Source organism: Tribolium madens, unplaced genomic scaffold, assembly GCF_015345945.1.
Source record: "Tribolium madens isolate multiple individuals breed KSU strain unplaced genomic scaffold, Tmad_KSU_1.1 Scaffold_3;HRSCAF=73;Tcas5.2_LG2, whole genome shotgun sequence".
Lineage (NCBI taxonomy): Eukaryota > Metazoa > Arthropoda > Insecta > Coleoptera > Tenebrionidae > Tribolium > Tribolium madens.
Window position 1 is genome coordinate 715,329 of NW_025401006.1, and position 25,777 is coordinate 741,105.

The 25,777-nt window shown below is 31.1% G+C and overlaps 7 protein-coding genes across 9 annotated transcripts; 3 read left to right on the top strand and 4 right to left on the bottom strand.

Annotated features, from left to right (window-relative positions):
- The first annotated feature begins 3,035 nt into the window (after positions 1-3,035).
- Positions 3,036-14,178, top strand: LOC123007137. Of its 2 annotated transcripts, XM_044402222.1 has the most exons (6): positions 3,037-3,149; positions 3,201-3,761; positions 8,343-8,492; positions 10,162-10,291; positions 10,342-10,431; positions 10,483-14,178. In XM_044402222.1, the coding sequence occupies exons 2-6, from the start codon at positions 3,249-3,251 to the stop codon at positions 10,731-10,733; spliced, it is 1,134 nt and encodes a 377-aa protein (XP_044258157.1). In that variant the 5' UTR covers positions 3,037-3,149; positions 3,201-3,248; the 3' UTR covers positions 10,734-14,178. The 2 variants fall into 2 exon arrangements, with proteins under 2 accessions (XP_044258156.1, XP_044258157.1); XM_044402221.1 differs by having other exon boundaries at positions 3,036-3,761.
- LOC123007136 lies at positions 14,174-16,409 on the bottom strand. The gene is made up of 2 exons (XM_044402220.1): positions 16,251-16,409; positions 14,174-15,555 (listed from the first exon to the last, which is right to left on the bottom strand). The coding sequence occupies exon 2, from the start codon at positions 15,552-15,554 to the stop codon at positions 14,247-14,249; it is 1,308 nt and encodes a 435-aa protein (XP_044258155.1). The 5' UTR covers position 15,555; positions 16,251-16,409; the 3' UTR covers positions 14,174-14,246.
- A 76-nt stretch (positions 16,410-16,485) lies between these two features.
- LOC123007139 (39S ribosomal protein L46, mitochondrial) lies at positions 16,486-17,554 on the top strand. The gene is made up of 4 exons (XM_044402224.1): positions 16,486-16,830; positions 16,877-17,144; positions 17,192-17,320; positions 17,376-17,554. The coding sequence occupies exons 1-4, from the start codon at positions 16,586-16,588 to the stop codon at positions 17,517-17,519; spliced, it is 786 nt and encodes a 261-aa protein (XP_044258159.1). The 5' UTR covers positions 16,486-16,585; the 3' UTR covers positions 17,520-17,554.
- LOC123007138 (aurora kinase C-like) lies at positions 17,551-19,711 on the bottom strand. The gene is made up of 5 exons (XM_044402223.1): positions 19,453-19,711; positions 19,214-19,405; positions 18,965-19,099; positions 17,761-18,151; positions 17,551-17,710 (listed from the first exon to the last, which is right to left on the bottom strand). Exons 1-5 carry the CDS (start codon positions 19,584-19,586, stop codon positions 17,633-17,635), a joined length of 930 nt encoding a protein of 309 aa, XP_044258158.1. The 5' UTR covers positions 19,587-19,711; the 3' UTR covers positions 17,551-17,632.
- Positions 19,712-20,800: 1,089 nt separating this feature from the next.
- Positions 20,801-22,115, top strand: LOC123007597 (serine/threonine-protein kinase mos). Its single transcript, XM_044402982.1, has 5 exons — positions 20,801-21,005; positions 21,060-21,289; positions 21,335-21,726; positions 21,778-21,927; positions 21,975-22,115. Exons 1-5 carry the CDS (start codon positions 20,887-20,889, stop codon positions 22,113-22,115), a joined length of 1,032 nt encoding a protein of 343 aa, XP_044258917.1. The 5' UTR covers positions 20,801-20,886.
- On the bottom strand, positions 22,082-22,923 carry LOC123007140. Its single transcript, XM_044402225.1, has 4 exons — positions 22,640-22,923; positions 22,561-22,588; positions 22,468-22,512; positions 22,082-22,420 (listed from the first exon to the last, which is right to left on the bottom strand). Exons 1-4 carry the CDS (start codon positions 22,688-22,690, stop codon positions 22,194-22,196), a joined length of 351 nt encoding a protein of 116 aa, XP_044258160.1. The 5' UTR covers positions 22,691-22,923; the 3' UTR covers positions 22,082-22,193.
- A 319-nt stretch (positions 22,924-23,242) lies between these two features.
- LOC123007864 lies at positions 23,243-24,756 on the bottom strand. Of its 2 annotated transcripts, none has more exons than XM_044403353.1 (4): positions 24,329-24,756; positions 24,168-24,195; positions 23,788-23,865; positions 23,243-23,610 (listed from the first exon to the last, which is right to left on the bottom strand). In XM_044403353.1, exons 1-4 carry the CDS (start codon positions 24,380-24,382, stop codon positions 23,261-23,263), a joined length of 510 nt encoding a protein of 169 aa, XP_044259288.1. In that variant the 5' UTR covers positions 24,383-24,756; the 3' UTR covers positions 23,243-23,260. The 2 variants fall into 2 exon arrangements, with proteins under 2 accessions (XP_044259288.1, XP_044259287.1); XM_044403352.1 differs by having other exon boundaries at positions 24,147-24,195.
- Positions 24,757-25,777: the final 1,021 nt, after the last annotated feature.

Here is a 25,777-nt window from a genome sequence, read left to right on the forward strand (position 1 = left end):
ATCGCTAAGTATTTCAAATAAAGTATCTTTTTCTCTACAAACAAAACATTTCTTGCCGATCTTTGAACTTTTTAAAAGAATGATTGAAAATTTGACAAAAATTGTCAAATTTGAAATATCTATAGTCTTTAAGTTATCAAGTAGATGACGCTTGTTACCGGACGATTTTTTGAGGTTAGTAGAATTCAACGCATTCATATAAAATCGACAGTATGTTACGGCCGTATGGAGCGCAGCGGAAGACAGATGAAGTTGGCCATGTTAATACACATCTTTGTCTATAAACTGGCCCAATTTAAACATCATTATTTACCAAATATAAAAAAAGTGTAACGATTTAATATCACAAAATAAAAAAAATCTATTTTAGTAAGTACCTAGTTGTGTTACAAAAACAAATTATATAAAAAAAAAATTTACGTTCGCATCGTTACTTAGGTGTAATAATATTTTTTTGACAATGTATGTACATGTGCTGTATTTTGGATGTCCGAATAGGGAATCTCCGAAACTAAGAGGTTTAGCCAAAAACGAGTGATACATTCTGGGGCTCATTTTTTGAGAAAATAATATTGGTTAAAACCGCATCTTTTGTTTTCGACTTATAGACAAAAATTGACATTTCAGCGAAATCTAAAAAAATTCATATCTTTGTTATTATAGAAGACACAGATTTGAAATAAAGACTTTATGAGGCACTTTTTTACGTAGAATTTAATAATGTAGTTAACAATTTTTTTCAGTTGTTTGTTTAGCCCTAATAAAATAAATTTGTATTTTTTTAAATGGAAAACATAGATGGCTATGTCATTTTTAAAAAGCTTGTTTTTTTCTTATTTAAAAAATATATATTTGTAACAGATTATTATGATACATATTAGCAAAAAATTATCTTTGATTTTTGTTCGCAGTTGGTTATGAAAAAATGTTGCATCTTCAACTAAAAGGATTTAAACTATATTATTCAACAAGTGTGACTAATGGAAGAGTTTTTTAAGCACTAAGTAATAAAAAAATGCAAAATAATTCGTAAATCAACTTATTGGCGACTAATAACATTTCTTTGTTTTTAAACAAGCTAACATTACCATTGTAACTTCTAGTGATACATAGTGTTGTAAAAAAAGCCGTTTTAATTCTTCAATAAAATATATTTTATATATGACACATTAGAACATTAGTAGAACATTATCCTGCCTCCATTATACCATCAAAAAATGTTTTTTCTAATTGTGTTGACTGTTGATATATTTGTTTTTCCTATTTTTGGATTTTTTAAAAATATGTAATAATTTTGTTCTGAGGCATATTTGTTCAATACTTCTAACGTATCGTATTTTTTAAATTTTTATAATTTTATCTATTTTTTCATCTATACAATTCACAAAAGTCTTATTGATTATTATTTACACATTTGGAGTGAAGGAGTTTTTCCATGGCCAACTATTATCAAACAAAATATGTATTTCATTTTTTAAGTATAATTATAAAAAAATATTCTCTTACAAATATATATTTTTTAGATCAGAAAAAAATAAGCTTTTCAAAATTGCCATAGCCGCCTATGATTTCTATTTAAAAAAATACAAGTTTATGTTATTACGGCTAAACCAATAACTAAAAAAAATTGTTAATTACATTATTAAATTTCTCGTTAAAAAGTGCCTGTATACTGTTTTTGTTTCAAATCTGTATCTTCTATAATAACAAAGATATGTATTTTTTTAGATTTCGCTAAAATGTCAATTTTTGTCTATAAGTCGAAAACAAAAGACGATAGCGAGATGCGGTTTTAAGCAATGTTATTTTCTCAAAAAATGAGCCCCAGAATGTATCACTCGTTTTTGGCTAAACCTCTTAGTTTCGGAGATTCCCTATTCGGACATCCAAAATGCAGCACCCTGTACATAAAATCGTAATATTTAGGATATGAATGAGGTTGCGATAATATTATGTCTAGTATTCAATTAAATATGCAAACTAAAAAATTAGCTAAAAATCATTAAGTTTGGTAAATCAGAATAAATAAGAACAATTTCTATAACAGAAAAAATTCCTTTTCATAGTAAATCCGTTTTTTTTTTAAACGAGTAGGACGATGTTTCAGCGTATTTTTGATCAACCTTCGCTGCGCTCCGGTACGGCCATTGCGCTTGTAGATTTTCCCATAAGGAAAAAAAATCCTGACCTTGAAAAAAAGTGGTGCACAAAAAAACTTTTGGGAAAACATATAAATTTTTAGGATTCTGCCTTGTTTTGTAAGGCGCCAAATATATCTCTTTGATTTGGTGTTGTTTTTCCTCTTTTTTACATGCGCCAAATAGCTTGGTCCAGAAACGAAAAGCCATTTGGAATGTCTAAAAACAACGGATTTTGTAAAGTTTTTTAGAGTGCTATCTCAATAATTTTGCATGATTTTGGGTGATTTTTAACGGGTTTATCATGTATCCAATTTTTGGTGGTCTACAGATATTTGGTACTTTTGGATTGGTGCTTTTTTAAGGATTTAAGAACAGCTAAATTTTTAGGGTTTTGCCTTGTTTTTTAAAGACGCCAAATGCGCTGGTCCAGAAATAAAAAGCCATTTTGGCAAGGCATTTTTAAGTTTATTAGATCTTTTTCGGTTGTTTACTTTTGGGAAAACAGCTAAATTTGTAAGATTCTACCCTGTTTTTTCGTGTGCCCAATTTTTGGTGGTCTACAGATATTTGGGTATTTTTGGGGTGCATAAAAATTAATGCTTTTTTAGAGGTTTTAAGCCTTTTTCGGTTGTTTGCTTTTGGGCAAACAGCTCAATTTGTAGGATTCTGCCTTGTTTTTTAAGATGCCATTTGTCCTGGTCCAGAAGTAACATTTTATACTCTACTGATAAAAAATGTATTTATTTAATTTTTCAATGAGGTTTTTCTCATAATTTAGTAGTAGCGCTCACTATGCTCACTAGGTACGGTGGAATATCTCTATTTTCAATCACTGTTTTTAACAAACTCGTTTGTAAATAATTACTTAGTTAATCACTTAGATAATCGCATTTTCTTGGAATTTTGCGTTTAAACATTAATTAATTTAGAGATTAATTTTGATTAAGTGGGCTAGTAAAATATGAGCTCTCACTTTAATTAACGCAGAGTGCGATACTTTGTCGTGTTGTAAGTTTTGTGAAGTTTGTTCTGTGCCACCTTCTCATCTAATATCTTCAGCATTGATCGTGCCAAGGAAGTGAAGATTTATCGCCGCGTCTTCTGGTAATGAGTTTGCAAATCGAAGTCGTCGGTATATTGCGCATCTGTCTGTGGGTGGGTGGCGTTCCGCGTGCTACCGGCGTCGCGACGCGAAGGCAAACGTATCGACCTGACGCATGCACTGCGTCAGTAGTGTGTCTTCGACTCTCGCAAGTTCTAGCAGCGGGATGCTGTGCTCTCAGCAGCATGGAGCTGCCTCGAATAGCTTCTCAAACTTCAATCTGTCCTCCCAGCATCCAACTGTTGACGGAGTACAGCAAACCTCGAACTCCCGTCAGCAAAATGTTGCTCAATTCTTCCAAACAGCCAGCTGAACCGCAATTTGCTGTACTTCCTTGTGCACCAGCTTATCAGCCTAGTCGCAAGCGCGAGGAAGCACGTGCTCTGCAAAATCTGAGGAAAAGACTGCAAGCTGTACGAGTTCTTCAAGCTAATAAACCGGAACCTATAGAAGCGTCTTGTGCCAATAATAATCTTAGCCAAGAGGATTTAGATAATAGAGCTTATCTTCTCCAAAAGGTATGAATCTCGACAATGGAGATAAATATTAAAATGTTACTACTCTGGCATGCAAGAAATAATAACTTATTCATGTTAGGAAATTTGACTTATACGTTGTCTTCATTCTTCTTAGAAAATTACATTCAAACTATTCCAGTTTCATCGTTCATGACTTGAATAGTAAACTTTTGACGCATTACATTGCAGACAGTCTCACTAAAACACTTCCATTTAAATTACTAAAGACCAAAACCATCATCTTTTTGGAAAAAAAAAATATGCAACAACTTTCCTTATCAAGAGAACTGAACTGAAAAGTTTTTGTTGCACTTTTGTGATTGGAATGAAAATATAAGTATAAAATAATGATACTAATTTTTTCAGTTAAATATTACTAAATTTTATTGCCATTTTCATAAAGAGCGAAAAAACATTCTACGATGTACTCGCACCTACACATACAGACTGCGCCAGAATTAGCTCCCCAGAGAAAAATGCCATGTAAGGTAAGATACCATGAACATGGTAAAAATGTTAAAAAAATTGTATCTATAAAAATTACGATTACTATTACTATTATTTCTGTTGAAAAAAATTTTCCAAGTTTTTTCGCTATAGGCTATTAGAAGAGGAAACAAGGAATCTATATCATGAATTGTAACTCTGTTTAATGTTATTTGTGGCTTTTATTGGCAAAATTTTTGTGGCTTTACTAAATAATTATAAAAAAACATATACAAGATCATCAGTATCATTAAATAGACATAAAAAATGTCAAATGGCAAAAAATAAATGTCAAAATTTTTTGACAGAGAATTTTTTAAATATTTTTGCCATGTTCCTGGTATTCTATCTTACTTGAAATTTTTCTCTGGGACGCGAGTTCTGGCGCACCCTGTATAACAGGTTTTCATACCAAAATGAACAAAACATTTTTTTATTTTTGAAAGTAATTAAATTTAATTAACTTATTGTTAGAATGTGTTGTCTTGTACAATGTGGAAGATGGACAAAAGTTGTGCAAGTCAAATTTCAAGGTATATTTCGTTACTAGTGAACTAACATTTATCGTTGCAGAACATGTCAATTAAAAAGAAATGGTTAAAAACCGAAAGTTTAAAAAAATCCTTCTATGTTTAACAACCATTCTTTCCAATTTCCAATAACAGATATGATGTCACTAGAGCTGAAGTTTTTCGATTTTTGGCAATTGAAAGAAATATCAAGTTATAATTTTCTAAGTTCAGTGTTAAGCATAAACAAAATTATCTAAATCATCATAATATTTTTTTTTCTAAGTAATTTAGTGACTTCAATTTTTAATCTTGGTCTTTCGTATCATATCAATCACACATAAGTTACCTAATTTTGCAAGATTGAAAATTTGTGTTTTTTTTACTTTTAAAGTCACGAGACGCATTTTTTTTTAATCTACGGTGCTTAATTTTTAATAGTCTCAAACTGTACCTAATACTATAAATTAAAAAGTACACAGGGTGTTTCAGAACTCGTGTCCCAGAGAAAATGATGATGTTGTTCCCGCTGGGGCATCGGTTACGCGTAGAAACACTTCTAATTAAATAAAATTGTTGAAATTTTTCACACTTACCAGGGCATTGATAAGGTACATACATTCCATAATTTTTTGGTAATTTTTCATTTTCAAACAAAACCAAAAAAATAAAAATAAGCATGTAAAATTGTTTTTCCAAAAAAAAAATAAAAAAGGTCAGAGTGCGAAATTTAAACCCCCATAATTTCACAATTATAAAATTAAACATATCAATGCCATATTATGTTCTTAGACTTAAAGAACTGGAAACAGTTGGAAGCAGTTGAGCACGTGTTATTGGATAAAAGAACTCAAAAATACTGGGTGCGCCCCAGAGAAAAATGCCAGGAACATGGAAAAATTATCTGTCAAAAAATCGTGACGTTTATTTTTTGACAGTTTGACATTTTTTATGTCTATTTAATAATACGGATGATCTTGTACCTACATGTTTTTTATAAGTATTTAATAAAGGTACAAAAATTTGGCCAATAAAAGCCATAAATAACATTAAACAGAGTTACAATTTAGGATACAGCTTCCTTGTTTCCTCTTCTCATAGCCTATAGCAATAAAATTTGAAAAATTATTTCTCCAACAGAAATAAAAATGTCAGAGTGCAAAAAATTAAACTCTCATAACTTAGATAGAATTTTTTAAACATTTTTTCCATGTTCCTGGTATCTTATCTTACATGGCGTTTTTCTCTAGGGCTCGAGCTCTGGCGCGGCCTGTAAGTATAATAAAAAAAATTCTTAAAGGCAGTTTTTTTATATTCCTAAAAATAGAAATTTATATTAATGTTTTGTTGTGAATTGCTAATTAAACTAAATGTAATAATGTTTATATCTAATCTAATGAAACATCGTACATTTTATCTACGGTATGCGCTAGAATAATATTTGAAAGTAAAGATATACAGGATGTTTTTATTGTTTTTGTTGATACAAATTGAAACAGGTGATAGAATATTCAATAAAAAAAAGCTTTTCATAAACATGTAGAAAAAATACTGTGGACCCCTTGAAAGGGGTGCATTTTTATGGGTTTTTCTCAATATTTCAGAAACACAGAAACCATTTCAGATGAAATTACAAAATTTGGTACAGTTGATAACCTTTATACGCCTAAACGAATTCAAAGGTCAAATGTCAATATTTTCAATCAGGGGTGGCCTAAACTATAGGGGTATAGGGTAAAAAGTACCTTAACTGTTTTGGATTTAGTTTCTTGCCACTTTCAGCAACAAAATCCTAAATTTCATAGTTTCTCACAAAAAAGAGGTCTTTTGCGTTTTTTGGAAAGAACTTATCGTTTTTGGGCAAAATCAATTTAAAATTTATGTTACAGATCAAAAACAGAATTAAACTTTAAAATTATTTTTTTATCCTATACCCTTTCGATTTTAGATATTTCATCTTTGGATTCGGTTTGGTGTATAAAAGTTATTAACTGTATCAAATTTTCTAATTTCTGAAATATCGGGAAAGCCCATTGAAAACCCTTTTTCAAGATTTGCAGCTCCTTTATAAAGTATTTTTCGACACATGTTTATAAGAAACTTTTGTCTTAAAATTGAATATTCTATCACCTGTTTAAATTTGTAACAATAAAAACGTGACCACCAGTAGATTTGTCATAAAGAATTAATTATTTATTTTCTCTATGCATAACTTTTTTTGTTACAGCAATTCTAAAATCAATGGGATGTAGTCAAAACGTTATTTTTTTACAAATTAAAATGAATTTACCAGTGTTATAAGTTATAACACTGCCTGTGTAGTTTTACATTCCAATATCTCACAACAAATTTGTGATTTAATTTCATTCCAGTCTTGATTTTATGATAGAAATTCCTGAATTTTTTAACACAATTACAAAATTTCGATATGAGTCATCAAGTCATCATCATTTTTCCCTCTGATGTAACCTTTTCCACTATCTTCAAAAATAAATTATTACTTAACGACCACAATCTTTTCGGTCATAAAACGTAACAAGGTGCACGGAAAAGATTATCGTGCTTTAAAGGGCGTTACTTAAACATCATAAAAGAGACTAATTTTGATAATAATGTGCTACCTTCATGCAAAATATCTGATTTATTAATTAAATCGACTCCAATTTAAGTAAGTTCTAATGATACAGCAACCCAATTCATTTATTTAGAATTACGCCAATTTACATAGCAAGATATGCAAATCAGTTGAATTGAACACGCTAGATCGCGATTAAATCAAATTCGTGACTGGAGATTTGTTATGCATTTAATGCAGTCATTTAAATTTAACTAACCCTCACTAACCTTTAAACGAGTGATTTGTTTTGATAAATTATTGCAAGGGTGAGAACCAGGATTTGGAATTTTAAACCAACACTTTTTAGAGGTGCAAACCTCAAGATAAATTATTTAAGAAGGCGAGAATTTGTATACATACATATGCATATTTTTATGTTTAAATTATGCACAACATTTTTGTTCACCGCGGATATAAAATGAAAATTTCACGAGCAACCCTCTATAAATTATGCATCCCTTCTACATCGAAATAAACTGTCTTAGTGCTACAAAAAGTTATTAATGATTTATTTGTAATAAACACGCTATTTTGACGATCCTTCCCTTCAAGGATTTGCTTTTTCAAGCAATTCATTTTTACAAAAAGGAAATTTCAGCTTCAATAACTTGCATTAATGTATTTACCCTTGTGCAAAGGCGAATTACCACTAATTGGGTGAGTATTCGATTCAATTGGTAATAATCTAGCGGTTAATCAGCAATTCGCACTTTGACTTTAATGTGTTGGGCGTTGATTACTATCTGAAAGCTTTAAAGCAGTGGAAAAACGAAGACTGCCGTAATCATGCAAATGCATTGCAATTTGTTTACTTAAATGTCAAGGCCAGTCAACGAGTTTTAGATGGTTCTGCAGATAATCTGTTATTGATGACTTTCAAGCGACGAGCTTCTGAAATATTTTTGAATAGATAAATTAACGCGTGTTTACTACGAATTTATCATTATTTGAATTGGAATCTTTTTACAGATTTTGACCCACAGACCTGTGAGTATGGTTTTGGATGTGTCTGACCTGACGACCGCCTGGAAAGATAGCGATTTTATAACGGATTGTCTTTGTTGGCATAATGTCTACAGACAAAGGCACGGATCTCCAGCTTTATCTATGTCGTCGGAGGTAAGGTTTCAGACATGTCGGAAGTGATAGGATGTTTGAGCCAATCGGCACTTCAGATCAAAGTGGAACAAAGGAATAAAAGATTTGTTTTAATATAAAACGAATAGAAACATATAGCAGCAATAAAGAAAGCAATAACCTTTGGTTTTATATAAAGTTTTTATTTTATCTGCAACTTGCATTCCGGAACGAAAAACATCCGGGGTTATTGTTCAATAAAGAGCAGGGGTGAAACATGTTTATTGAAAATAATTGAAACAATGTTTGTGGATTCTCATATTCTTTCTTCCTTAATGGAGGAACTTGTGGGGGAATAGATACACTTCCCTCCCTTCTAATACAAATAAAATAAACTTATCAATAAAGTTTTTAAGGAGAATATGAGAAGCAACAAACATTTTTTCAATTATTAGACGTAGATTTACGATTTACTGCAACTTTTTGTTATATATCGAGAAACTAAAAACTTGGAACTAATTTTGAGAGATATCTATCATATTTTACTAAATTATAAAAAAGTTTTTGTTATAAAAGTGTAACTTCTGTCCAACAACTTTGTAAATAATTTAATATCACATACGGTGGATGCGCCGTGTCAACTTACGTATATTTTTTTAAACAATTATTACGACATAAGACAATTAAATTACAGAAAATGGTAAATACTTATTTTTGCATCATTGCAACTGCATCAAACGCTAATTGATCTCTAACAATAATAAGAAGACTTATAGAAATTAAAAAAAAAAATCTAAATTTGGAACAATATTCACAACTCTAAAAAGCTTTATGTTTCCTTTTAAGATTAAGTTGTTTTCAGCGTGTGAACCTAAAACAGAATTTCTTTTTTTCATTTTTAACATTAAAAACAGTATTTTACGTCAACAAATAACGTTTTAAAATAAATCTTCTTTTTGCACGACCAGGAGTAGAAATCAACTTTTTTTTTCACTACTAGCTGTAAAAAGAGACCATTATTTAGTTTCTCGAGTGGTTTTGGAGTTGTTTTTCTCTCCTAGTAGTCAATAATAATCATCTTCATTATGTACTAAGGGTTATAATGATTAGGGGTTGGCAAATGACGATGTTGGGGGATATTACATTGATACAAATATTTATAGAATATCATTATTGAGAACTATTACCATCACAAGGAAAACGGAAGTATTTATAGATCAAATTAATGCAAAATTAAATAAAAAAGATTTAAATTCCCTCATTAAAAACATCAGAATAACCCCAACTCTAATAGAGCAAAAGCCCGCGGTTGCCAGACCTTCGTCATTTTGTAAAAGTTGAAAATTTGTCAGCGCATACTACCAACACAGGTAGGAACGATGGGCAAGTATGAAGTTTGGGTCATCGTGGCTTTGGGAGATAACAGGTAGCAAAGAAGTAAAAAATACCAACTTAAATTTATCAAATGAAAAAGCGTCATTTTATTTATATTTTCTTTGTCTTGCAAAAAATAGTATATACACCACTGGAGAGAAATGCTATTATTCCTTTGGTGCTTTATAGCATTCGTGCTTCGCCCTCTGGCGCAAATTTTAAATGACACCTCAGGAATAATCGTGCATTTCTCTCCCTTTATGTATAATGTACTATTAATATTTTTCGATTGAAGCTTTGTATTGTATTTATTAATTTGTAAAAACCAATATTCTAGCTGTGCTACCTTGCACAGACTTGGGCCAACCATCTCGCCCACACGAACCGCTTTTACTACCGCACCGACAAAGACATCGGCCAAAATTTATTCTGTCGTCCTTCGAACGTCTTGGTTAATGACGTCACAGGTAAGTCTCCAAACATGCAATAACGTCGTACAATTATTCGGCATTTTTAGGACAAGAAGTCGCAACTTATTGGTATCGTGCCGTTCGTCAGTACGATTTCAGAAAAGAGCCGGACATTCTGCATGCAAATGTCAATGCAGGTACACGCATTATCATAAACATCGCGTGATAATCCAGTGCGTATTTTTTAGGCCACTTCACGCAGCTGGTTTGGTCATCTTCGCGTTATTTCGGCATAGGCAAGGCCCGCTCGAGGTCTGGCAAGATCGTCGTTGTTGCTCATTACGCTCCTGCGGGAAATATTTCAGGAGCTTACCTAGAAAACGTGCTTCCTCCGTCAGCCGAATATTTCACGTTGCCTCCGATGCCTCCGAATCGATATCTGGTGTCTAGCGAAGGCTCCACCACGGACTCGGCCAGGAGCTTCTCGGAAAGCACTTGATTTCAAAGTGAAAGCAGTTTTTTTTCTGAGAAGCAAGTAAGCGGAAAATAGAGTAATTCCTACTGGAGCAAGTAGAATAATGTGTCACTTACTATTCTAACCAGTGGAGTTTACTGTAATTTCCTGTTACCCATTTGCTCATGAGTGCCTATTTTCGTAATTACATTGCATAAAAGGTAGTTGATGTTGTAGCCAACTTACCGTGAAATTTATCAACGACCTAAAAACGTATTAATTCGAAAACACTAAGGGGTAAACCTCACAATCAAACCGCAGAGGATTACGGGTACAAAATTGGGGAAATCAAAGAAACCGTGAGGAAATCATGAGGAAATTAAATAAAATCAGGAGGAAATCAATGCAGTCAGAAGAAATCAAAGCAAAAAAGAAAATCTGGTGTAGAGGGTGATTCAAAAGTATCGGGCCATTTCTTGGGTGGTGATAAAAAACATCCAATTGAGTTTAAAGTTTCCATGAATTTTTTTTTGAGATATAGTCTTCACTAGTTAGATTTTGGATTAACTTATTGCCCAACAATAAATTAAATCCGACAACATCGGAAACAAAACAGTTAAAATGTCTACATGATAATATGGAAATTGACTGTTCCGTTTTTTCTCCAAAAATGACTTGAAAAATTGCGTTCATTTTTATGCTTAGCATATTCGAGAGTTGGCCCGACTTTTTTGAATCACCCTGTATTAATAAAATCCGAGAAATCATGAGTAAATCAGAGAAAAATATGAGGAAATCAGGGAAAATAATTAAAAAAGTGGATGCAAATAGTTTTTTTGTTCCTTTATTTTTCAAATTAGGGGAAATGTTGAGGAATTTAGAGAAAATCAGAGGAAACAATGGGAAATCATTATTCTTTAGCTTTTTTTGATAATTTTTTGGCAATCAACGCAATCAAAACAATGAAAAATTGGGTGTACAAAAAGTGAGAGAAAAACAGAAAAAATCATGAGAAAAACAGGTGAAATAATTAAAAATGTGCATGCGAGATATTTTTTGTTCATTTTTTGGAATCAGAGTAAATTAGAGGAAATCATAGGAAAATCAACGAAATTCAAGGGAAATCAGAACAAAAAAAATAAATCTGGCATACAAAAATTTTGGTTTAAGTGTTCAAAATTTTCGAAGTCAAAGGAAATCAGGGGAAATCATAAGAAAATTAACGCAATCAGAGATCTAAGCAAAAAAGAAAATTTGGTGTACAAAATTTGGGTTGCGGTTTACCCCCCGAATACACACATCAGCAATTATGGTTTTTACATTTCCAGTATTGACAATCATATTGTCAAAATGCGAAGATATTAACATTTTTACAACAAACGGTAAATACGTAACATATAAAAAAGCTTTATAGCTTTAGACTGTTCTATGCTTATGAGTAATTATATTTATAATCAAGACAACATAATTATAGCAAAACTATATTAGTTTTAAATTTAACTATTTAGTCATAATTGCTGAAAAACTGTTGAAATTGTAATTAAATCACACTTATTTTATTAATATACAAAAAATGTATAGCAAACAAAAGACTAACTAAAGTTCCATTTTTTACTTAAAAAATTCTAAATTATTATTCGCCCATTTTTTACGTACGAGTATAATCTCGCTCCAGTTTGAAGACTTTTGTTTTTTTAATTCAAAAAAGTCGTGTTTTTAAAATTCGTAGCAGTTTATTTCTTATTTCAATTAAAAAAGGTTCTTTGTGTATCATGCCGATAGCTGATAGGTGCCAAAACAATATACTGAATAAAATTGCTTAAAAATATCTTACATAAGGAAACTTTTTTAATTCTTGCATCATTATAAAGCATTAGTAGGCTTTTTAAAAGTTACTTCTTAACTATCAAACTATAATCCTAAGCTCTATTGCTGTGCGCGTACTCAAGTATAAATCAAAGAACAATCTTCTGAAGTAATCTATCGAACAATCAGAGCTAATTAAAAACGTCCAACTTGTTAGATGCTACGAATACTTCGAATAGTTGTGTAGATTTTACACGAAACTTTCTGCACTATTTCTATTAAACTTTTGCACAGCGCTCTTTGCACCACTACCTAGGTACTAAAATTAAGCTAAACCGCTATGGTCTTTATCTTAGAAAGATTTTAAATTTTTTCTGTTTCAAAAATTAAAAATTTGATTCGTAGACATAATGTAATGCGTAGATACATATCATTTAAAACTATTATATTTTTTGTTCCATATAGTCTTCCTTAAACAAAGTAAAGAATTTATTTTGTATTACATTTTATTTGTGATAGTGTTAGATATACGGTAATCAGTGTTGCTCATAATCAAAATATAATCCCCTCCCAAAGCATGTGCCTAATAAAATGATGCTTTGCTGAAATCAATTACGGTTGTGAAAGTAGTTTTAGACATTTATATGTTATCGAATTCACGTAATATTGCAGTTAGATGAAAACGTTAGCTACTGATCAGATTAAATTGTGTTAATTTAAAAATAGAAATACAATATAACTAATATAAAAAAATAAATAAAAAACCTAAAGCGTCGTGTTTTTTTTGTAAAGGATAGTCCACAATTCACAACAGAAAGAATAAAAATAAACTGTACACAAAATTGTAAAGCATATTATCCAAGGTAACATTACTGCATAAAAAAAAGTTTAAATTTCTAGTGTTTGGTTGATATTTTTTTGGCATAATAAACACGTAGCACACACACTGTATGAAGTAGGCTGTGAATAATGTGTATTGTTGTTGTTCGTTACTACTAGACAGAAAGGGATGTTATTGTGATAGTAAATGTTATATTTTTTTTTGCGCGATTAGACGCTATTAGATTGGTTACTACGCCTGTTTCCAAGTCTGTAAGTTGTATTTACTTATTGCTATCCCAAATTGGTCGGTAATTATTTTGTTTATTGTAGCTAAGTCGGTAAGCATTTAAAAATGTTCTAGAACACCAAAATATTTTGGTGTTGTAGAACATTTGTTACATATTTTATTTAAAAAACTAACAAAAATCAATCGCGCAAAAAATGTAAGCATCATGAACGTTAAGGACTTACCGATCTGAGACAATAACAAGTGTCTTCGATCGGTATAATGTCCTTACTGTTCTTGATGCTTAATATACTATTAAGTTCAAATAGATTATTGTGAACCTTATAAGTATGTATTATGTAGATCTGCAAGTCTTTTTTTTTCAAAATATGCACCTATGATATGTTTCAAAATGCTATACAATCTATTGTTGAATTATTGTTTGTTCCACAGTAAACGTCATTCCTTTGAACAAATTTCCATTATTTTAAAACATTACGAAAATTTAAATAAAATTAATTTCAGCTTGTTCTGTGTAGTTGACTTGTACCTACTACTTGTAACACCAACATGATTAGTGTTGTTATTGGCGTTATTAGTGTAAATGGTGTGTTTGTTGTTAATAAAGAAATTTAAAAGTTATTAGAAAACTTTTATTTTTATTAATTTCAAATACATTTCATTAAAAAAAATCCTTTTAAATATTAACCATGAGGATTACACCTTTTAATAATATGTAACAGCCAATTGTGAAATTGATTTGTAGTCGCTTTGTCTTCATTGAGAATTTTTCGATATTCATCCGCAACAGTGTCTCTTAAAATACGTTCATTAGTTTCTATAAGGTTTATTTCTTCGTTGAGGTCAATCTTTTGCGATTCCAATTTTTGACATTCTTCAAGTTTGACGGAAAATTGTAGGGTTTTTTCTTTTAAATAATTATGTTCCTTTTCAGCATTCAATGAATATTTGTTTTCCACATCTTTGATACGTGCTTGAGCTTTCTCCACTGAATCTTGAAGTCCTCCAACCCATTTTCTTTTCGTCTCTGAAACATCAATCAAAGAACATAGTTCATCATTAAGTTCTTTCAAGTGTTTTTTATTATAAGTAAACTGCTCCCTGTGTATTAACAAAGAATTGGCATCCAACGAATCGAAATTCAAAGCTTGTAACTTTTGAGCGTAAGTTTCAAGTTCTTTTGCATTTTCCCTTTGTTTCTCTATACCGTCGTCGATGTGAAATTCATCGCCACATAGCTCTGCCTGTTCAAGTTCCAATATTTTTTCTGTTTTTATCATGTTTTCAAAATCGGTATCTGTTACAATGCATTCTTTCAAATCTTCCTCTTTGTCTTCTAGTAGTTTAAGCTCATATTCGAGATTTTCCACTTCATTTTGTAGAAGATTTAACTCGGACGTTTCTTCTAAAAACATTTTTTCTGCCGCAACCTTATCAATTTTTTCATTACTCTTTTTCACTTCTTCTAATTTTGCCTCCAATGCGTTGTAAATATCCATAAATCGTGCAAGATGTTCAGCATCTTCTGCATTCTCTGACAAGATTCGTTGTTTCAATATCTTGCAGTTATCATGTTCAACCAGCTTGTTTAAATGCTCATATACAATACCAAAAATATTATCCAAATAGTTGTTTAAGTAAATAACAAAATGAATGGCACATTTTACAACTGGATACATTTTTTTAGGATTTTGAACATAAAAATCGACCAAATTAATAGAAATGTATCCCATCTTTTTAAAAATTCTGTTAACTTTACAATACAAAGTAACCCGTTTATCATACTCTGGATTTTCTGGGTGCTCATCTCCTACGTTTTCCTCGAGGCACAGATATGAAATTTTGTCATTTATTTCAGCAACAAAGTTGGTCGAAAAGCGAATAATGAAGTCGGGTCGTCCTTGAGTGATGTCTTCTGTATTAAATGGTAAATCAGGCCAGAAATTGCGAATTTGTTCAATGGTGTAGTTTACATCCCCTTTGGCATTCATTCTGGAAAAATAAAAATAAATGTTTATCACAAATTCAAAAAAAAGTTGAATCATATTTTAACGTCTTAGAAGAAAGTACTTACAGGTTTCTGCACCCAATGTTAAACTAAAACGCCACATTTAAGAAAAGCATGTGTTTAAAAAGTCTTAATCTTACTATTTTGATCCCGAAATCAAAATTTAAACTTAATGCTTAACTATTCTAGTGAAATGAATTAGCACTTATATTCTGGCGGGCTATCAGCATACCCCAATCAAATACCGGGTGTCCGGATAAAAAGTTAAAACATTTTAGGGGGTGGTTCCGTTGGTCAAAATAAGAAAAAGTTCCTATGAACATATATCTAGAAGAAGAATATCGAGCAGTCACCGGTGGACATAAATTTACAAAATTTTGCATCTGGAGTAATTTGTTAGCGCTGAATTTCTTGGTGATATCAAAAATTGAGTACCCTTATTAGGGGGGAAGAATATTTCGAAAACAGACTAGAAAACAGTATAGAAAAGGCTGATGAAAACTCTCAAAATCACTTGAGTAAAACGCAACAAAAAACATACAGGGCGATTTTGAGGTATGTGCAAATAAAAAATATAAATCGAAATTTTAGTTACAAGTGCTCAATTTGAAATTACTAGATTTTTTCATAATATTAAGATAACATCAAGTTTTTGGTAGAAAAAACACAGCAATTTTACCTTAAACTTCGAGTTCAACGCTAATCACAACTTCTGAAGATTAGTTAAAGAATTCCAAGCTGTTTTAACACAAAATCTTTGTTCCTCAACAGATAATATCGTAGAGAAGAATTAACCGACAACTTTTAAAAATGTCAAATTTGTTAAGGCGCATGACATCAAACTAGTAGGTCGGTTCGGTGAAGCTACTTGCTTGGAACATAAAATCACAGCGGACCAATTCAGTTTTGGTTATTTCTTATATTAATCTGTCAATTCTGACATAAAATTCTAACCAACAATTTATCAATTCCATAACCTCAAATCTTTTATAAAACTGTCTTGCAATAATAACAATGTTTAAATACTGTAATTTACTGTTTTATAGGCCCGACATACGACATGTAACACTAGGGCATTTAAGTAGTTCAGCTGTTGTAAGGGAAAAGTGGGACCTTTTAACAGCAGTGTGTTTGGAACGAAAACCATTAATTACAACACCTTTATTAAAAATTGAAGAGGATTATAAACATTTGCAGTCACAAATTGAGTTTGAACGAAGTTTAAAGTCAGATCATGAAGTACGGCATGAGAAAGAACAGTGGGTTGAATAATTTTTTTTTTACATGCTTGAGACATAATTTTAGGAAGCAGTTGGAACAGTTGAAGAAAGGTGCGGATATAGAGGTACATTTGAAGGACACTGCCCAAGATTTAGTTGATGCCAGTACAGAGGAATTTTCCAAATTTAAATTCGCTAGCAGAGTAACTGAAGCTGATAAGAAAAATGATCTCAAGTCACTCAACAGAAAACTAGATAAACATCTAGTTCTAGTTACAAAACAGAAAATTGGTAAAGATAATTTTTATCTGCTACCACAGGCTTTGAGACAAGATGGAGAAACCTTGCGTCAAGTAGTTTTCTTTTCCATTGTTGTTCCTATCTCATTTTGATTTTTAAGACTGCGGAAAGAATTGTGAAAGACACTTGTGGAGGCAACTTGAAGGCGATGATATATGGTAACGCTCCATCTGCTTTTTACAAATATAAGTATCCTAGTATTGCAAGAAAAGATGCGGTTGGAGCAAAGGTAGGTATTTTTTAAATTAAATGAAATTGAAATGAAAATTTCCTCTTTTTCATAGGTTTTCATTTACTTTGCGCGATATGAGAAAGGCCAATTAGAAAATGAAAAAGTTGATTACAAATGGCTAGATCGAGAAGAACTTGCGAAAAGTCTACCGAATGACTATGTAAAAAGTGTTTCACAAATGCTTATTGATGAGTAATTTTTGTTGGTAGTTTAATAAACATATTTTGTAGAGCTTAATTTTTTATTACAATTTGGAAGAATTAAAACAGGATTAAAATAAAGTACAAAAGCAGGATAAATAAAATTCAACTATTTGTTCTCAACAATCCAAAAATGATTCATAACTTCTGTTAAAGAAAGTCTCCTCTCACCGGTCCGACGCAAGAGCTGTAAAAATGTGTACATAAAAACCAGATAAAAAGTACAAAGTAAAATACCCTTGATATCAAATCTTTGGCCCCCTCAGGCACACAGGCTGGAAATTTGACGTCTACTCGCCGAATTTTCTTGTACGTTTCCTCACTTGTTTCACTTTCAAACGGCGGACGTCCAACTAAAAATTCGTAACAAAGCACACCCAAACACCAGTGATCCACATATTGCCCATATTTTTTATGTTCAACCATTTCGGGTGGCAGATAATCCAAAGTTCCACACATCGTGTCACGAATTAACGATGGAGAATGAACCGACCAACCGAAATCGGCCAGCTTCACATCATCATCATAAGTCAATAGCAAATTTTCAGGCTTGATGTCTCGGTGAATTACTTGATTTTGGTGGCAGTAATTAACTGCATCTGCTACTTGGTAGGTGTATTTGGCAGCTCTGCAATATACAGAGTGAGTCATGTACAATAAAGACCCTAACCGATTTTCAAACGCAACCCAAAATACATTCTCGGATACCACTATGCATTAACTGATGTTCTGTTTGAAATTTTTCAAAGATATAAACTTAGATATCTGTAATAGCTTTGACAATTTTTATAAATTGGAGTCCTACGGTGTACCTTTGACGGTGCAGATTCAGTCACAGCGTTTTTTTTGGAATTCTCCACTTTTAAGATCATGTCAGTTTTTTCGTCGATTGAGTACATTTTGAATTCAAGGAAAATTGATGACAGTGTCAAATTTAATTAATGACATATATCAACAATTACTTTGATTTAATTTAATAATCTAAGTTTTTCAAACAACAAAAGAGAAGTTGTCCGTGAGAATGTATATTGGGTTGCATCTAAAAATCGGTCAGGGTCTTTATTATAAATGACTCAGCCTGTACAAGGCGTTTATAAAAGAATGTCTATCAAGAGTGTTGTGTAAATTTTATTATCGTATGTCTCGCATAAAGTGTTACGTTTAATGAAATGTCAAAACATTTACGATATACTACAGAAAGTAGATAGAACATTGTAATGATGCTCATGAGAATGTTGGCATGTTGTAAATGCTGACTTTTTTAATTGGTTTTAGAAAAAATTGATTCTAAGCAAGACAGGTGTTTAAAAATTGGTACATATGATATAATTGATAGATATTGATGTTACTATGTAATACATACGTTCATGAATTTTTCATAACACTCTTGATATACGTTATTATAATAATCTTTAGTATTAAAAAAATGTACACTACTTACTGTTTTTCGGTGAAATGTCCGTCTTTGCCGTCCTGAAGATGCTTATAGAGTTCACCTTTACCAGCAAATTCGACGACCAAATAAATTCGGTGACTGTCGTGGAACCAACAAAGCAGCTGTAGAATGTTTGGATGCCTGAAAACATTTCAAGTTTATTGATTCAGTGTTTTTGTTTTTAGTATAACAAAATTTCACCACAGATTTCACACTTTATAGAATTAGCAATGTTAAATTATGTTGTTTTCTTACTTGAGATGTGACTGAATTTCAATTTCACGTAAAATTTGCTTTTCTACACCACTTTTAACAATTTCTTTTTTCATAAGCGTTTTTAGAGCGACAATGAAGCCGGTTTTTTTTTCTCTGGCAATGAAAACACGACCAAATTTTCCTCGGCCCAATCTTCTGCCCAACTCAAAATCATTCAATGACCATTCGTAACTACAACGCAATAAAATCAGAAAATATAAAATGCATGGAAAACTTACTCGGGGTTAGCATAACACTCATGAGACATCATTTTTTTCACCAGTTCTGTGGTGGGTTTTTCAATTTCTGGAGGAATTTTCAAAGTTTTGAGATATTGCTCAGCCATGAGATTTATTTCTTCTTTGCTTGCCATTTTTCATATATATAAATAAATTCACTTTAAGGCAAACGAATTTTTTAAATTGACACTTTAACAGGAACTCGAAGTGTAACGAAACAAGTGAAATCATAGAGTGAAATCCGTTACAAATTGACAACTGACACAAATTTGAATAAACGCTTTACCATTGGTTGACTTTTAAAGTTACAGGGCTACCAACACAAATGTCAAGAACAATTTAAAATATTTGTCTGATATTTGTAAAACTAAAAGTAATATATTTTTTAAAATTAAAATTAAAATTGATTTTAAAGTTTATTGAATAGTTTATAGAGTAACTCAAAATAATTAAAAAAAAACTTACAATGTAAAATTTATATGTTATTATTTCAAATTAACTGTAAAATGTGTAATGGTAGTTGCATAACATGAATCTAATTTAATAGTTACAATAAGAACGTTCTTGTAAGACCCATTAAAATTGTATTGCATGATTATGAGGGATTACCAAATAATGGCTTAGATTTGTAACCCTTAATAAACGGCACGTTCCCTTGAAAACTGATCTGTTTCCTTCGTTTCTCGGTCCGGGTGGGTTCCACTGATTTATATGTTTACCCTCTGGTAATACTCTTAACAATACCGCATTTAACTTAAAAATAATAAAATTATTAGTGGGTCTTACAAAAACGTCTTTACTGTAATAGTATATTAAAAAACAAGTACCATAAGACCAGTCTTAAGGCACCAATTCAAGTTTAAAAAACGAGTGGCGCAGCCACAAGTTATTTTAAAGAATGAGTGCCTCAAGGTCTTATGAAGTGTTTTATACTATTTTTGTAATTTGCCCTCTAATTTTAAAAGTCCAATTTCATTCAGTCACCTTTTAAAGTCGCGTTCTTTAATGTGTCTATAAAAGTATCAAAATGGAAGCAAATTACAAAAAACAATTAAAAAAATTGAAATTTTAGGAAAAACGTGTAGATCTCATTACTATACGGTTGATTCTTACACCTAAAAACTTAGTTGCTTCAACTTCATATGCTACTCCTACCTACTTACTTAATATGTATTACTCAAAATATTTCTGGTAAAAAAAGTTGATGAAATTACATTGTTGAAGGAATAATAAGAAAACTCAAAAATGCGAATTAAGAGGTCGTGATGTTTTAGATGTCTGTTATCATCAGCACACATTTCTTAAAGAAGTGGGTTTATTATCATAAAACACAAAAAACAAGTACCTACAAAAAGTTTTAGTACGCCTGCTAGCTATTTCCTCAGTAAAAGAATCATAATTAAAGTTTAATAAATTGTAAACTTAAATAGAAAAATGTCAACGCCAATAAAATCAGCATCATCACTTTTACTAAATACAAGATTTGTTTCGCCAAGACGTCCCAAATTATTGTCACCGTTGGAAAACAAAATTCATTACACGTCCACTCCCAAGTACGTATTTTAGTTATTTTATTGGTAAACACTATTTCCTACAATAAATTGCAGAAGAGTTCCAAAGCAAAGCTTGAACTTTTCAAAAGAATTACAAGTGCAAAAATCTGTTAAAAATAATACGATACAAATAAAAGTAACTCAAGAAACCGACTGCGAAAACAGTTTAATCATTGATTCTCCATATAAATCTGAGTTACTGAATTACGGCTTGAGTAAGTATGATCTTCTATATATTCTGGGCAAAGGATCATTTGGCACAGTTATTAAAGGAAATTATCATGGTAAGTGAATTAAAATTATACTCAAAACACAATTTTTTTTTGCAGGTAAAACTGTTGCCGCAAAAATTATTAAATTAAATAAATCCACTGATTTCATAAACGAATCAAATGCCCTTAGTCTTCATCATGAAAATATTATTACAATTCTTGATATAATTGTTAGTAAGAAATATGCTCTTGTGATGATGGAATATAATAAGAATTCAAAAAACTTACAAAATGTCATAGATGATGCTGATACAGTTTTGGACCGAAATGCCATTGTCAGATTTAGCAAAGATGTTGCAAAAGGTTTAAAGTACTGCCATGAAAATAATGTCTTGCATTTAGACATAAAACCGAAAAATATACTGCTCTGTGATAACAAAGTTTGTAAAATTTGTGATTTTGGCAATTCTGTGAAAGCATCAAATGCAACAGAAATGTGCACATTTCAGGTAACACCATCAGATATCCGTTTTAAGTTTGCATAAAACACTGAATTTCAGGGAACAGTGGCATACACGGCACCTGAAATTTTAAGAGGAAAATTACCAAACACAAAAAGTGATATTTATTCTTTAGCTATCCTTATATGGCAGATGATTCATCGAAAGTGCCCTTATGAATTTCTAAATAGTGAAGTGATAATTTACAAAGTAATTTTTTCCATCATTTGAATCAAACTGAAATTTATGGTTTTTAGGTTGTGAAATTTAATTTTCGGCCTCCTTTGGACACAAAGGATGAAACTTTGTCACAACTATGTTGTTTATGTTGGGATGAAAATTTAAATAAAAGGCCAAGTGCTGCGCAAATAGTCGATTTATTAAATAATAATAATTAATGGTTTTGTTTTAAGTAAAAAGTGAATTAATAAATTAAATTTCTTTATTGTCAATAAATATGGCATATTTTTATTGCGTTAATACCATCCTAAGAAATACCGAATTGGGGCTGGAATAAAGCTTAGCAAGAAATTTATAATCCCTCTATAGACATTTGCCATAAATCCTTTGTTTTGTTGAGGAATCTGTCCTTCAGGGTACCATATTTCACCTTGTGGTATAATCTGTTTTTTGAAGGGCTGGAAAGTCTCCCAAATACTGAACTGATCATTTTGAGGTACTTGGGGTAATGAAACGTCGTAAGCTTGAAAAAATTCAATAAAAACCAGAGAAACTAGTTTTTATACTTACTGAGAGCAGGTTGTTTTCCTAATGGTTTAGCTAATTGAAAAGGTCCTAAATATATTTTTAAGTTATTTCAAATTGAATGAAAAAAAAACTTACCAAAATTTTGGCCCTCACTGTTGTTAATCTAAAATATCCAAATTAAGTAAAAGTAAAAAGCTAAACAGGTTTTACTTACTAGAAACATTAAACAAGAAAACAAAAAACTTAAGAAGCTGAACAAAAGCATGTTTGTAGCTCCTAGAACTGCTCAAAGGAATGAGTACTGATCAATATTAGATGTGCCTATTTATTAGCTTTTTAAACGTTTTATGTTGCTACGATTATAAAGTTTAATGTTCGATGTGGGATCGTTTTTAATTTGCTCGAATAGAAACTTGTTAACAAAGAATTGTCTCTATTCGTAGGAGATTCTATTACTTGACAATGTTGTTTTGATGTGCTATTTCCTCTTCAATTATAGTTTTTGCGACAATTTTTTTGATAATAGAATCATTTTAATTTCACAAGAACTTTGTTATAATACATTCCCAAATTATTTACAACCATTTGTTAAAGAACACAGTGAATCAATAAAACAAAAAATCAATATTTGTCTTAAATAGAATCCTAATTTACGATTTTAAAGCCATAAATCAGTTGTCGCTCTATTTAATAGAATTATTATATATTATAAATTTCATCGTAAAGAGTGAATTTTTTTTACATTACGTTTAAAAAAATTGTATAACAAGAAAGTCATTATAATTTTTTATTGTTCCTTCTTTAATTAAAACAGATTTATTCTTAATGAATGCTGTTAATCACAGACTGGTAAACCCAATAGAAAATTTAAAGGTGCTGCGATAAAACTATCAAAGAGTACTTTTAGTATCCCAAAAAATGTCGGTTTTTCTCTTAAAAATTTTCCAATTTTTGCTAAAGCTCCGGGACACCAAAGTACCTCACTTTTATCAGTTATAAAAAAACAAAATTGTTTTAATTGCCTTCGTCTAGATTGAGGACGTGGTACTCTTGCCATGGCAAAGTTCCTGCTTGATATAGGAATGAGGATTTTATTGAGGATCAGTTGCCCTAATTGTCTAGATGGTTTGTCAAATATTTCTTGGAATTGAGGCGCCATTTGAGGTGCATTGTAGGTGTCATCATCTGTAAAAGAACTAGCAATAGTTATTTATGCCTGTTTGCAACTACAATAGTATTATTATAGCACATTGTTAATTTAAGAATCTTTAGAAAATTAAATTAAAACAAGTAAAGTCAATAGAGTGGTGCAATTTAAAATGAATCTATAATATTGTTAAAAGTGTCTTAATAATGACTTGCCTTCGTTATATGCTTCATTTCCTCCGAGAATATTTTCATTTTGGCGTGAATTAAGCAACCGGTATAGTAAATCTCCACCTAAAACAACATTTTTGTGAAAAAAAGTCTTTAATTAGAGATCCAGAGCGTCAAATTGCGATTAGATTTTATGCTTTTTTATATTTATTTAAAATAAAATGTGCACCTATTTTATAAACATTTAGAAACAAATGCAAATTGTGTAAAAAAGGTATATACCTAAAACTTCCAGAAAATAGAAATATTTCAATTAAACAAATAATTATTGTAATACATAATTTGGAAAATTTTTATTTTTTATGTTTCAAGATGTTTAATTTTTAAATTTATTTTATACTTACATTTGCAAGGACGAGACTTACCATTTTCGTAATATGATTTTACAGGAGTCTGGAAACAAAATTTTAAAACAGCAACAGAGATACATTAAAAAGTTTAAATGTTGTCATACTTAATAAAGCTTTATTTATGTTTATGAGAAAAATAAAAGTGCTATTAACAAATTATAATTAACAATACTTACAAAAAGAATGAATAAAGAATAAGAAAATAGGTAAGTCACAACACATAAATTCATTATCAAACGAACTGTTCAGAAGGCAGATAATTATAAAATGTTAAAAATCAAATTTAAGAGCTTAAATCAGTTTCGCATATTTTATAATAGTCATACTGTATTGAAATCGTAATGTGGGATTTGTTCATTCTATTTTCTCAATAATAAATTTTGTTAAGGCAAATCGAAGCGGTGGGTAGTATCAGTGGCGTACTTGGGTTTGATACATACTGATAAACAAACTGGAGCAATTTACCTCAACAGGGTTGGTAGGAGTGAAAAAGTGTAAGATGTACCTTTTCATCCCTAAGGCGGTCTAAATGGTTTCGATTTCTATACATTCTAAAACACCAATTTAATGTCGAATAAACAACGTAGCCTCTGGCTAAGCAGTTTACAACTTGAAGAGTGTTTTTTGAATAAAACTGAACCATGAAAGACATTTTCTAATAAAGCAAAAGGAAACTCTTGAAATAACTCACGTTTCAAAATACGAGTATAGAAATGAATGTAGAATAAAACTGTAACAATTTTATCCGTCGATGCTTTTATGGAAAGAACGTGAAGCAGAGAGCTGGGTTAGTTACTTCGAGTGGCGGAAATAATGTGGCTTTGCATTCATCCCTATAAATGGGAAAAATGAAAGAACTTACCAACTCAGACTCGACCGGATAATGATGCTAAAACAAGTTTAATTGGAAAACGTTTCAATGCTTTTATTAGGTTTGGCTCTATTCATTTCGGAAAAAATTGTGCAAGGAAAATCAATTTTCAGTTGGAACAAGATCCAAACGAAATATTTTTAGTTATGTATTCTTTTTTCAATAATTATGAGTTGTTTTTAAAAGTAATATCTTTTATAATAAAAAATTCATGAATTTGTGGAACCAAGATTTGGCATTTTCTAACTAAAAGCATGACAGAAAACTCATCTTCTCTGTATTTCCTACATAAAGTGTTTGCTAGAAGATTTCGCTTATATTATTTAACATCGTTCTCCTTTCCTCCAATTTGGCATCTCGGTTTTATAAATTATAATTTTAGCCGTGTTTGAATCATCCATCAGCATTCAAATCTGGAAAACGTGCAATCTAAATATAACTTCCTGTAATTCACGTTGTATTACACGTAATTGAAACAAATCAGGGTTGCGGCCGGATAAAATAAACATAATTGAAAGGTTTTCCTGTTTTCCACTTTTCGTAACGCGGGTGAAGAGGGTTTATATGCCAATCAGAGCCCATTATTCGAGACGGTGGGGGGTCGCAGTAACGAGCACAAACACTCAAATGATATGTTAATTGCTGTATAACTAGAGGGTAAACTACCCTGTATCGGGGATGATGCCTCAGGATGCATAACCGGACTTGTTATCAGACTGCAAAGGCACGTTCACGAATAACATGAATCTGAAAA